The 13,989-nt window shown below is 35.4% G+C and overlaps 1 protein-coding gene across 4 annotated transcripts in view; it reads right to left on the bottom strand.

Annotated features, from left to right (window-relative positions):
* LOC115217114 overlaps window positions 1-13,989 on the bottom strand; it is a 295,576-nt gene that overhangs the window by 92,589 nt on the left and 188,998 nt on the right. For all 4 annotated transcript variants that reach the window (XM_036507465.1, XM_036507464.1, XM_029786713.2 and 1 more), the window contains one exon: window positions 7,577-7,680. In XM_036507465.1, coding sequence (XP_036363358.1) covers window positions 7,577-7,680 — 104 coding nt within the window. The remainder of the gene's footprint in view (window positions 1-7,576; window positions 7,681-13,989) is intronic.

Below are 13,989 nucleotides of genomic sequence, written 5' to 3'. Positions count from 1 at the left end.
TGTTTATTGACTGTCAAGAGTACTCAATTAGATTCAAACCAATGTGTACAATAAGGTGATCTTTACAAGCATTAAATGCCATACCTGTACAGATGCGGGAGAAGGAATGATTCAAAGAATTCCTGTCTAGAGCAATATGGAATATTGTTTATAGGGATTTTTCAGATCAAAAATAAAAATCTTGATATACTGTAAGTGACAATATCACATGTGTGTGAGTGTGTGTGTGTGTGTGTGTGTGTGTGTGTGTGTGTGTGTGTGTGTGTGTGTGTGTGTGTGTATGTGTGTGTGTGTGTGTGTGTGTGTGTGTGCGTGTGTGTATGTGTGTGCACAGGCACATATGTTTACATGTGTGAGCGTGTGTGTGTCAGCTTTCAGATAAGATACACCATATCCCTGCATGTCATCAGATGAAATAAAAAGGATTTGTGTCATGAAGGGTATCTTAGCCATAACTTTCTGAGGCAGTCCTCAAAATATCCCTTTCATCCCATGCCAATATGGGAAAGCAAAAGAATGACGACGATGAGGATGATGATTATGATTTGCTAGCTACATGTTGGGCCAAAGATATCTTAATCAAATGAAGTTTACATTGTTATCAGGGGATCCCATATTAATTTGTAGAGATTCAATTGAAAATATGTCAATAAACTACTATTGTTGCTAAATGTTGTTTTTTTATACTTTCTACAGATTGCTTGAAACTTACTAACTTTCTACACCTTGATCCTTGGATTTTACATTTACACACACGCACAGACATGCACATAAAATAGAAGAACATTGCAATTTCTTCTCAATAGCAACAAAGCACCTTTTAAGTTAACATCTTTGCAAATGTGAACTGAGGGAGACATGGTCAGAAATCTAAGTGGAAGAAAATTTTGGAGATAGGAGACCAAGGAAGACTTAGACAGAAGTTGTGTAAATGGGTCTCAGGATATTGAATTTTATTCATGAAGGTGACGCTGAGTGGTCATGACAAGAGAAGAGTTGGTGTATGGAGGACCGATCCAAGCCATGCATATACAAAATACAACCGGAGATAAATGATGATGAAATTTGGCATGTTTTGCTGAAAGAAAGAAAGTTGTTGGGGCTAATCCACTGTTATGACCCATTTGGCCCCTTCAGTCATATGCATCCTCCACCTACACCTGTGCTGGTCTTAATTTCAGAATCAGGACATTTGCTGCAAAGAATATTCAATGTTGCTTCTCTCAATTAGCAGTTTACTTATTCTCTCCAAAAACCTATCCTACCCACCATCAGACACCATATTATGTCTTATGTCCTACATCCTACATCCTGCTCTAAACACTTTAGAATTCCACAACTGAAGTCCACAGAAATTCCATGCCTGGTCATGTTTATCTGGCAAACATTATCTTAATGATGTTCAAGGTCTGCATAAATTTCTCCAATTATTGTGTGAAGTTACGCTTTCCTTCTCTCTCTCTCTCTCTCACACACACACACACACACACACACACACACACACACACACACACACATGTTTCGCTTAACACATTCACATAAACATATATATATATACCCAAGATACCCAAGACAATTAAAGTGACTTCAGAGATTAATACATCTGAATATCATTTATTACTACAGTCAATTATACACCATATTTGACTCAAATGTGTCTGATGCACATTTCTGCTGCATAGATATTTCACAATTGCACTTGCACCCAGTTCCATTCAATTGGACATTTGTCTATGCAACTTTATCCAAAATCCAACCCCTGGCATGGTCTGAAGAGAAATAAGGGTTTAGCTAGCATTATATTTGGTAGGTGACTAGTGCAAAGAATGTGAGAGGAAGATCTGGAAACCTGATACAGCTATAAATAATTGTTATCATATTGACTCTAATTTGGGTTTTGAATGAAAAATATTAGACCTTAAAATAAAATCAGGGTATAATTTTAACCATTAGGCAGATTAGGAGTTAATGAATTTCAGATATATTGTGTACAAGGTCGCTGATTCAGATAAAATTAAAAAATATGAGATATGTTGAACTTATATGTAAGGTCAATCCAAATCTTTCTTTATATAAATCAGGTTTTGATTTACAAAATTAGTAAGCATATCATTGATAAGTACATACCCACACTAGGGAATACTATAAAACTTAACTTATGGTATAGCTTTTATGAAATAGTAGATTGATTCACCAATATTAATGATAAAAAGTAAACTAAATTCATTCAGTTAGATATTTCTAACTATTACGCTTCTATTAACCCCATCCTCCTCAACAAGTCACTTATATTTTCAATGAAAAATTCTAATGTATCCAAGGAAGAAGTAGATATTATCTTAACAGGAATAAAATCTATTATTGAATTTGATGGAAGTACTGGGTGAGAAATGACTGACCAGATATATTTGACATTACCGTGGGATCCAGTGATTCTGTTCAGGTAACCACTCTGAGGGACAGTCCTTTAGTTACCAGCCCATTGTTATTCTAGGAACTACACTTTCAGAACTTCCTCCACCATTCACTTTATCGACACGGTGGCAGAAGCTATCTATTATTTCTAATGGTTCCCACGCCACCAAACATTTGAGTGAGTTTGTTGTCTGCACATTTTTAGTGCTTGTTGTACTCACACATTTGCCACACACAAAGTATATTTTCTCTGATAACCTTCCTGTGATACTGCTACACTTCTTATGTGTCCAAAGCTTGTACTGGGTACAGTGTATGGAATTTCCACCAACACTCATCTTGCTTATCAAGCAGGGCCATCTCCCTGAAGGGACTTGTGATTTGTCTGTTTTCCTAATTACTAGGACTTCAGTCATTGCTAAATTAACTCTAAGGGCCTTAGATTCCAAGTTTTGCTTCCATACCTGAAATTTCTTTTATAAGTTAGTGATTCAGCTATCTATAGGTAACTATGTTAATGATCTACCTGTAGGTCATCAACATAGAGGAGCTCTCAGGGGCAACTGGCCTTGAATTCATCTCTGGTAAGGCCTGGAGGACTAAAATAAACAAGACAGGACTGGAAACCGAACCTTGGTGCACTTCTGCTTGTGCAGTGAATTCATTGCTATACTTGTTGCCAACCTTCACCTTACTGGCAGCATCCCTGTACATAGCTTGTGCAGCTCTCACTAACCACTCATCTATCCCTAGCTTCTGCATTGACCACCAGATAAGGGAGCAGGGGAGTGTCAAATCCATGTACAGAGGTTTATCTTTGGCTAAATACTTCTGCTGTAGTTACATAATCAGGAATATAGTATCAGTTGTGCTCCAACCTTGTACAAATCCAAACTGCATTTCATTTATGTTAACTCTCTTCCAAATTAATTGAGTTATGACCCTTTCTGTGACTTTCATCATCTGGTCCAGCAATTTGATGCCTCTGTAATTATTTCTGTCTAAGGCATCACCTTTGTCTTTATAGTAGCTGGCTATAATGCTGCTACACCAATTGTTGGGTGTGACTCCCTTGTAGACAACCTAATCAACTATACGGGTGACTAAGCCATATCCTACTCCACCAGATATTTTAAGTATCTCAGCAGTGGCTCTTGATGGGTTGGAGCTTTTTCTGTTTTCATAACCTTAGTTGCTTCCTTTACCAAGGGATTGTCAATTTGGATAGCTGGGCCCTCAGCTGGATCTACATTTGGCAAACTAACCTTCTCCCATGCATTCTCTATATTTAGAAGCTTTTCAAACTGGCATTTCCAAGCCTCTTTCTTAGCAGAATCATTAAATGTAAGTGAACTATGCAGACACATTTCTCTCCTATGATATGATTTTTTTCTCACACGCTGTCACACTTTAAGTCTCTGGTCCTCACAGCACAGAACATTGGCAAACTTCTTTTCTGCTTTTCTTCTGGCTAAATAATACCTATCTTCTAGCCTCCCTTCTGGCTATCTGATACACTTCCCTGTTATCACCACACTTATAGATCTTCCAGGCCTGTTTCTTTTCTCTAATGGCCCTGTCAACTACATAATTTCACTGCCATTTCACCTTAAGTTGAGAAGGGACTTTGCACCAGCCACAAATTTGGTCAGTGACCCTCAACAGGTTGTCCTGGAGGAACCTTCAGTTGTCCTCCATGTTATATGTCACTATATCATCCTCCTTTTCATCAAATGCTTCAAATAACATATCTCTAAATCTCTGACCATTCAGAGGATCCTTAAACTTCCAGACTTTTCTTTTCCCCACTGGTTGTCTTCTTGGTAGCCTTTTAGCCCTGATTCTGAAGCTGCTAACAACTAACCTATGCTGAGGGGCGTATTCTTCATATGGGAAAATTTTGGCATTTATAAGCAGCCTTCTTTCCTGTTTTCTGGCAAGAATGTAATCAATCTGGTAGGCAGACTAACCAGATTGACCAGGTGACTGGCAGGTTTCTTGAAATTAGTATTGCAGATCATAAGGTCATTTGCATCACAGAACTCCAGCAACCTGGTTCCTTCATCAATATAGGAACCAAATCTATTGTCACCATGCATGCCATGGAAGCCACTTGGATGTTGCTCAACATGCCCATTGAAGGCACCAGCCACAAAGACAAGGTCACTTGTCATTTATTGCCAAGGTAGTCTGCAAAAGGGTGTCATAAAATCGGTCTTTCTGTTCATCAGGTAGACTTGGCTGAGGGGCGTAGGCCAAGATAAAGGTTGCCATTCCATTTTTCAAAACTAGTTTAAGCTTAAGTATTCTATCACATACTCTGATTGCCTTGATCACCTTATCAATCCATCTCTCAGCAAGAAGTATGCTGACACCACCGTCCCATCGCTGTTCCCTACCCAGAAGATTCTATAGTTCTGCTCTTTGCCTGTGAGGAACCTGGCAGAACTTCCTCTCTATCTTACTTCTTCGATGCAATACACATCTACATGTTTCTGTTCAAGCATCACAACAATCTCACCACACCTACTTTTTAATGAGCCTACACTGAGTGTGTCAGCTGTGGGGGAGACACACAGGAATGGGGGACAGCATTCTGCATTTGAAAAGAAAGCTCACATGTATGTTTCCCGGTTCAAATAAGTTTCAACCTGCATTTATTTCACCATCATTTTATTCACTTCACACTCACTATGTTTATCAGGAGATAGCCCACTAGATAGGGGTGGGAGAAAGAGATAGCATTCTGTATAGGTTTCTGGTAGAGGTTTTAGGAGAAAGACTTCCAGTATAGGTAGAAGGGTAGGGTGGGTGTATATACAGTGAATGACCAAGCAGTTTAGCTGTCCCATGCCAAAGGTAAGGCCATATAAAATATCCAACCAAAGTGAAAGCATCTATTTGACATATAGCATGGAAAAAAAGTGAGGTTTTACACATAATACGAACAAGACAAAATAAAATGAGAATCGAAACAAAATGAAGAGGTGAAAAAAAGCACCTTTTCACTAGTATTGCTTAATGCAGTTATTATTTAACATATAGCATGGAAAAAAGGGAGGTTTTAGACATTAAATGAGTGAGATAAAATTTTTGAGAATTAAAGCTATGGAAGAAAAATGGAACTGTTTATTTGAACATTAGGATTAGTTAACTTTACTATATAATATATAGCATGGAAATAAATGAGGCTTTGTTAGTAATATTAGTAATATGAAGTGAGGTGAGAAGTAAATCTAGGATAAGAAAATGAAGTTACTCATCTGAACATTTCTTATTCATAACATGACTAAAATTGCAAATATGAGGTAGGACCTTAAGGAAACTAATTCACAAGGAGTGGAAGTAATACCCTTGTGCTGAGGTCGAAACAGCCAACAGGTGTTGCAAATGCCAAAGATATAAGGCTATATGTGGTAAAATACAGTATTTGATTGGCAAATAGCTACTAACATTCCAACTAATTTTTTGCCACTATAAATAGGCATTTTCCTAAATTGAATAAATATGATAGAATCTTTACGGCAAATCTCAGTGTTATATCTAGTTTGCCTATATCAAGCAGTAATCAGTATACTCCATGCATAAAGCTGCATGTACAAAAATACTTGCAACATATAAAGGACAATAAAACTACATGTAAATAAAACTTGATTTATATAAAGGAAGATACAGATTGGCCTCACTGGTAAGTTCTACATCTATTATATAAAATCCGATCTGTCTGTCTGTGTGTCTTCTAGAATCTCGGGCGTCCTCCATCTGATTGCGCTCAAATTTGATATGTAGATACTGACGGTATTAAGGCATGTATAAGTCTTGAAAAAATTACAAAATTCGATTCCAGGTGAGAATACGATCGATAAAGCCGTGGGAACGTGCATTTGTACATGCAAGTACATCAGCTATTGCAATCGATACTATGCGTATACGAGAAAAATGCACATGCAGTTTGCACAAAAAAAGCCGGCTGGCTTGAAATAATGCCACAAAATGCAGTATATTTAAGAGACCAAAAAAGTAAGATGCAAAAGAGATATTTTCTTCAAACTTGGCATGAAGGAAGGAAAGACTATTTGGTTTCTCATGAATTTTTTTTTTTGCCTTAATTTCGTTTAACAAAACCAAAAATTTTATTGAAATAAAGGCATGCTTAATTATTTTTTAATGAAAAGAAAACACTGATTGCTTTTTATTCGGCAGATATGATTCAGCTCCGTCCATTAGTTGGGGGGAGGGGCGTTTTGCTCATATCTCATAAAATTATAACTGAATTAGTGACCAGTAGCTGTATACAATATATCTGAAATTCATTAATTCCTAATTCCCCTAGTGGTTAAAAATATACCCTGATCTTATTTAAGGTATCAAGGTTCCAGATTTTCCTCTCACATTCTTTGCACTCAAAAACTATAATCACCTACCAAATATAATGTTAGCTTAACCCAAATACCCTTATTTCTCTTCAGACCATGTCAGTGATTGGACCTTGAATAAAGTTGCATAGACTAATGATGACTATAACTGGGTGCAAATGCAATTGTGAGATGTCTATGCAGCAGAAGCGTGCATCGGTCACATTTATATGTTATATAATTGACTGTAGTAATTAAAAATACTCAGATGTATTAATCTCCAAAGTCACTGTAATTGTCTTGGACATACCACTTGGTAAACTATCTATAATCCAGCAAAGCAAACCCAAGGTTTATCCATCACATGAAATATATTGGGATTGCTTACCTCAAGTAATCCTAAGTGCTCCTTACCACTCAAACCCAAGATAGAGAGTTTGAGTGAGTAGTTTCTTAATGTATCTAGGATGGCAGTGATGCCAAATAAAATTGATTGGATCCTGGCAATCTATCTGAGTCATGCTTGCATGGAAAACAATGATGATGATGATGATAATGGTGGTTATTAATGCTAAATGTAAGGTAAATAGTCAGGAAAATTATATAATCATATTAGCAACATCCTGTATCAGATATTTAGATATTTACTTTTGTTTAGTTGTTAATATTAGATAGAATTTTTCTGGTAAATTAGTGTAAGAATAAAATATTTATTAAAGATTATGATTACAGGGAGGAGGTAAAATATTCTGGTTTATTAATGTTAAGGTATAGCATTCTGGGAATAACTTCATGAAATGTCTTACCTGAGTGAATGCAGATGTAGTAGTAGTAGTATTTGGAACAATAGTCGTAGTAGTAATAATAATAGTATCTTTTAATGAAGAGGGCTTCATAGAACTAGATAAATCTTAATAGATGAAGAAAAATAAAATTTACATAAAATAAATTATATAAAATTGCAATAGAAGTTTGAAGTGAAGTGAAATAGATAAGGTGAAGACAGATGGAAGACTTAGAAGAAAAGGAAGAGGGAGAGAAACAGATAATCCTCCAGATAGATCCATATATATAAAACCCCCACATACATATATATAGAGAGAGGAAGAGAAAGAGAGTATAATAGTAAAGAATAGGAGAGATAGAATAAAGAAAGATGGAGGAAGATGTATCATGTCAATCTTACTATATTATAAAATATTTGTTATTATGATTTAATAATCTAATAATTATATGGAGATGTGCATAATTATATTGAGATGTGAACTTAAGATGTTGAACTATTGATCAATATGTCGTGAGTTCAAACCTTATGAAGGCTGTACAATTATTCTTTTGTGTCTGTAGTCACGGTGACATAATTTTATGTGATTTAGTTCTGTTTGACTGACAGTCTCTACACCTTCTCCAAGTGAGTCAGTAATTTGCAGAAAGGACAACCAGCTGTAAAAGACATTGCTCCAGTGATATGCAAATGTATAATTTTCTATGATCCATCAAATGGTAAGGTAGATGTAAAACAGCAAAACAGGTCAATAATCAATAAACAATAAAGTTTCAAAAAATAGGAATCATCAGACAAAAGAGGTTTGCAAGCCAAGATTTGATTGATTTTATTCAGATCGAATTACATCTGTAGCAAATATTTGTTTAAATTAACTGCTAAAAGAAGTTGCTGGTAACGTTGACAATGTGGTCCCTTTACAATGCTATGCAGCACCTAGAGAATGGAGAAATATATAAGATAAAGCAATCAGTTTCACAACTGATTTATCCTCTTATATCATGTATTCATCCAATACAATCTATTAAAGCAAAAAGAAAATAGCTGAGCATTTAATCTACTCAACAACAGATGGATAATGTTTCATGGAGTTTCTATACATTACACTGATTAGTTTGTTGTGTGTTTTGATAAAACAAACTAGAGCTGTATTATTTCTCAGTACACAGACATATAAAACAATGATTAACAATAGACATGACAAAGTAGTCACCTTTAACAAAATCAAGACACAGCCACTACACATATTGAGCAACATTCACACAACAGAATGTCAAGTGTGTGTGTGTGTGTGTGTATGTATGTATAAGCAATAAAAATCTTATACTTGTAATTTTATTCCATAAGTTGGTTGTGAATCAAATTATAATGTCTGATGAAGTGAATGAACTCTAAATTTATTACATAAATTGTATAACTTGGTGTGAAATAAATAGCATGTCCTCTGAAACATATGTAACATTGACTTGACTTCCCTTTTCCTCACTTAAATTATTTTATTATTCACTCTGTGAGGATTATAATATACCAATATGATACGCATTCTTTGGATTGGTGGAGTGCTCCTTTAATAATTAAAAGAAGTATAACTAATCATTATTTGGTTATTAAAAAAAAATTCTAACCCTTATACTGATATTTGAACACTTTGCTAGTCAGATTCATGTATGAAGTGTTGCTGAAGTGATCATCTGTAATTTACCTATCCCCCCAATTATTATATGGTTGTTTATAGTGACTACACATATATTTAACTAATTGTTGGTTATTTAAATATTAGGTTTCATTTTTACAACTAGAAAGATCTATTTCTTTTATTAGTTGTTGATCCTCAACAGATCTACTCTGGGATGGTACATCTTACATATAAAAAAAGGCCATCTGACTGTTAGATAAATCTTCTCTGGGATCCTTTTGGTGTTTGGTTGATCTGGTAAAGATGGCAACGAAATTTTCCTCAAATCACACTTTGTTATGAAAAGAATGATACATTGAACAATGTACTTGTTGATATATAAAAAATACAAGATGGTCATGGTTGAAAATCCTTTGATTGTTAGCTTGCTCAGTTAGGACTGACTTGGGTTTAGAAATAACAACAACCACTCCACATCTCCCTCTCTCTCTGTCTCTTTTACTGTTACTAAGATAGCCCCTGCTCCATAATATTGGATACTTCCTTCCCCACTTAAATACTCCTTTCTGTTTCCCTTTTGATCTTTGATTTATTCATGCTTTTGAATTCTTCCTGTGCAGATACAAAATTCTTATCTCGTTTGATGGAGTATATTGTGCTGTTGTCAGATCGGATCAAAATTGGTCTGTTGCTGGTAACCATGTGGATGAGCACTATCTGTTTTATGGTTGGTCCATTTGTGACTAAACTGGCATGATGATGATGATACTGGTGGTGGTGGCATCATGACCAGATAAATAAACCATACCTGTCTACAAGGGTGGATGAACTTAACACGGAGTCAATAGCCCTTCACCAAACAAATGGAGTGAGACCTCATCAAGTTTTTTCTTGGCAATCCCTGCAGCCAATGTCTTGCTCAGATCTATTGGCTATACCATTCCTCTGATCTAGGAAACTAGCGTTAAAGAACCCCCTTGATAAGTACAGTTCTGGTCAAAGTTACACCATTATTTAATCATAACCATTAACCCCATTCCCCATGGAAGTACACTATGACTCCAGTTTAAGAATCATGGAGATAGTCATTTGTACTAATTGTTGATGAGCAAAGTTCCTCCTGTCACATGGTCATAAATGATACACAGCTGTCATTCATTGTGCTATAAATAAAAACAAAAGATCTACTGATGCATAAGTTTACACACTAACATGCCCTATACCATAATAATTAGCACTATAAGAATCTTTTGGTAATTTTCCTTAAAAGAGTAAGTTATTATCAGTATTTTATTACATTTTTTTAATAATTTTGAAGAAGAGTAATGCTTATGAGTCTTTGAATGTCTTCAGCAATTGGCAAGAAGACAAAATCATGATGCATGGAAACTAGGAAACTACTTCTTATTCTGTTTGATGCTAGCATTCCATTTTGAAAGAAACGTTCTGGAAGACAGCCTAGACCAATAATTTTGCTTGTTTGTTTGTTACACTTGTCTCAGTTTTCTGTGAAATGTGTAACTGTTTACATTACACACACACATATAACTTTTATCTTTAACTTGTTTCAGTCATTAGACTGCAGCCAGGCTCGGGCACTGCCTTGAAGAATTTTTAATTGAACGAATTGAAGCCAGTACTTTTCTTTTTAAGCTTAATACTTATTCTATCAGACTCTGTTGCCAATAAAATAGTACCAGTTGACCACTAAGGTTAATGTACCCCTTTCCCTAAAATTGCTGGCTTTGCCCAAAGTTTCAAACTAATGTTTAGTTTGAAATTCTCTATACATCTGTTGTAACATAATTGTTACAATAAATAAGATAACCAGACAACAGAAACAACAATGTAACAATCTAACAAATCTCTTTACGAACCAACAATCAATATTCCTTGTGAACTAACCAACTGACACCTTCCAACTTCACTGCAAACTAACACGAACTTCACTCAACTCTGAACTCTGAACATATGAACTCACTCAGATCATTATTATTCATAGTTTATTTGGAGCAGTCTATTTCTCACAAGGAGGCATCATAACTCTCATCACAATATCTCCCCTTTTGAGATTTCGACAACTGTGAGAAAGTGGAATTAAAAATTTTTTTCTTATTTTCTTTCCAGCACCTCTCACACTTTGTTTTAACTGCTGCATTTTAATTGTTGCCCGACTTTTAAGGTAGTATTGTCCGTTGCACACAGCATTTTGCTTTTCGTTGTATTAAGCACTCTTGTTTTTTTTTATTTAATACCTTTTTCGTTTAAGTATTACTTCCAGATATTCAATCTGTTTTCGTTTTCTGAAGCTAGTTCTATGGGGTTCAATATTTCTTGGTGCTGGCACTTCAAACATATCATAGAAGACTTCCATTGGCATTATCCTTTGTTCTTCTGTATGTCTCATCTTTCACTGGTTAAAGTTTCCCTTATGTTCTGAACATTGTCCTTTAATTAAATACATCATGTTACCTAACCTTTTGATTACACAGCCATCCACCCAATCTTCTTTACCATTTTTATAATTTTTAAAATGAACTTTATCTCCTACTTCGAAATATTTTGTAATATTTCTTGTATTTCCTTCAAATGTATTTTTTGTCTTTGCCTTATATGTATTTTTCCTTGCAATAATTTATCGAAGATCAGTTTTATTTTATACATGAACATTAACTCTGCTGGTGACTTTCCTGAATTAGTATTTGGATTTGGTGTTATTCTTTATACTCACAAAAATTTCATTGGTATCTCGGCATTATCTTAGCTTGTTTCTAGCTTCACTGATCCAACGTAGTCGATATGTATCCTGGACCATGGGCTCTCAGTCTCTGGCCACGATTGGTATTTTACTGGCAGTGCTTTTATTTTTTTATTTTTTATACATATAGTCGGAGCTGCCCATTTCACGTAGTCTACTTTTTCAATGATTCCGTTTTTTTTCAAATCTGTCCTGCCCATTATCCACTTGCTTTATTGCTGCAAAAGGCACTTTCCTATTAGGCTGGGACACAGGTGTACCGTTATCAACTAATTCAAAACGCGCTTCAGTTTCTGTGCATAAACCTAGTTTGTCCGAGAGTACTTGCGGAAACATTTAAAAATTTTCTCTTCAGACAAATTACTTTTAGAGGGACACCCATTAACGTTTTTACAATAGAGATTTATGGGGGGGCCTCATAAATTGAATAATTCTGACCAATCAGTACTCAACATATCAGTTGCATTTTTAACAATGAAGACTTTCGCCTTGCATGTTTTCTCTCGAAATGTGACGTTAGTCTACATTTTGCCTATGAAATATAATTTGTCACTCGTCACACTACGAACAAATTTCACGGTTTTCCCCTCATATAGGTTTCCTTATTTTCTTCGTATGTCCATATTTGTTATTGAAATATCACTTCCAGTATCCAACAGAAGTTTAATATATATTTCATTTATTTTTCTGTGTATGAATTTTGGTATTTGGGAGTTGATTTTTGCTTCTGCTGGAGCACTCTGGGATTTTTAACATTTTACCTTCATAATTTTGTTTTGCAGTGTGAACTCATGTGATCAATTCTTTTGTAACTGTAACATTTTTGATTTTAAATAGACAGTCTTTTCTGAAATGTATGCCTCCCCCTCCACATCCATAACATGGTTTAGGACGTGGTGCTCTTTTTGGTTGTACTTTTCCAGTTAGTATATCTGTACTTTTGAGGAGTCCTTTTCTTGAATTTTTTCCACATCATGTTTCAGGTTTACCATCCTTCGGCATTCTTTTGCCACAGACTGTAAAATTAGATCTTGGTTCGCTTGTTGCAATTTAGAAAAAATTCTTGCCTGAATTTCTGTATCTTCTCTTGCTGTAAGGCCTTGTACGAAAATAAGACACTTGAACGTCTCAGGTGTAAGTTCTTTGAGTTTAAAACTTTCACACATCCTGTTGACTGTCCTGGCGTATGCGATAAAATCAACATTTTCTTTTTACGTTATATTCCAACACTCTCTTCGAGTGTTAAATAGTGAAGTTTTTTCACCGAATACATTAGACAGCAATTCTATTGTTTCTTTAAAATAAATTTCATTGGGTTATTTGGACAATATGAAATTTCAGTAATTTTCACGTACTAACGAAGCTAATTTTCACAATAACAATCTCATTTTTTGTTCGTCCGATCATGATTTGCAATCTTTTTAAAAAATCTCCTCGTACCTTCTGTTGTACGATGCGAAAGTTATACCCTCCTCTGGGTTATAACTGAATTCATTAATAGAGTTCGAAACGCTGTCTGGCGAAAACGAACTTATCTCATTTTTGGACTTCTTTGAATATAGCTCCAGTAATTGCTGTTGTTGTAGTTGTTGCTATAATAATTGCTTCTGCAACTCCTCTTGCTGCTCTTGTTGATGCTTTTGTAACCGACCTTTGGAAGCTAATAGGGCTTCCATTGTTTAACAAGTTGCAAGGCGGCAAGCTAGCAGAAACCTTAGCATGCCAGGCGAAATGCTTTGTAGTATTTCGTCTGTCTTTACATTCTGAGTTCAAAGTCTGCTGAGGTCGACTTTGCCTTTCATCCTTTCGAGGTAGATAAGTTAAGTACCAGTTACATAGTGGGGTCGATCTAATCGACTGGCTCCCTCCTCAAAAATTTTGGGCTTTGTGCTTAGAGTGGAAAAGATTATTTAATAAGTTGTATCACGAACAAATTGTTAAATAACCTATGTGAGCTTCGAAACCCTCCTCGCCAGATGTTGTAACGTAATTGTTACACACAATAAATAAGATAACCAGACAAACTGTAACAACAATGTAA

This window comes from Octopus sinensis, linkage group LG11 (assembly GCF_006345805.1).
Source record: "Octopus sinensis linkage group LG11, ASM634580v1, whole genome shotgun sequence".
Lineage (NCBI taxonomy): Eukaryota > Metazoa > Mollusca > Cephalopoda > Octopoda > Octopodidae > Octopus > Octopus sinensis.
Note: the sequence above shows the minus strand (reverse complement) of the source record. Positions and strands in the feature narration are given on the sequence as shown.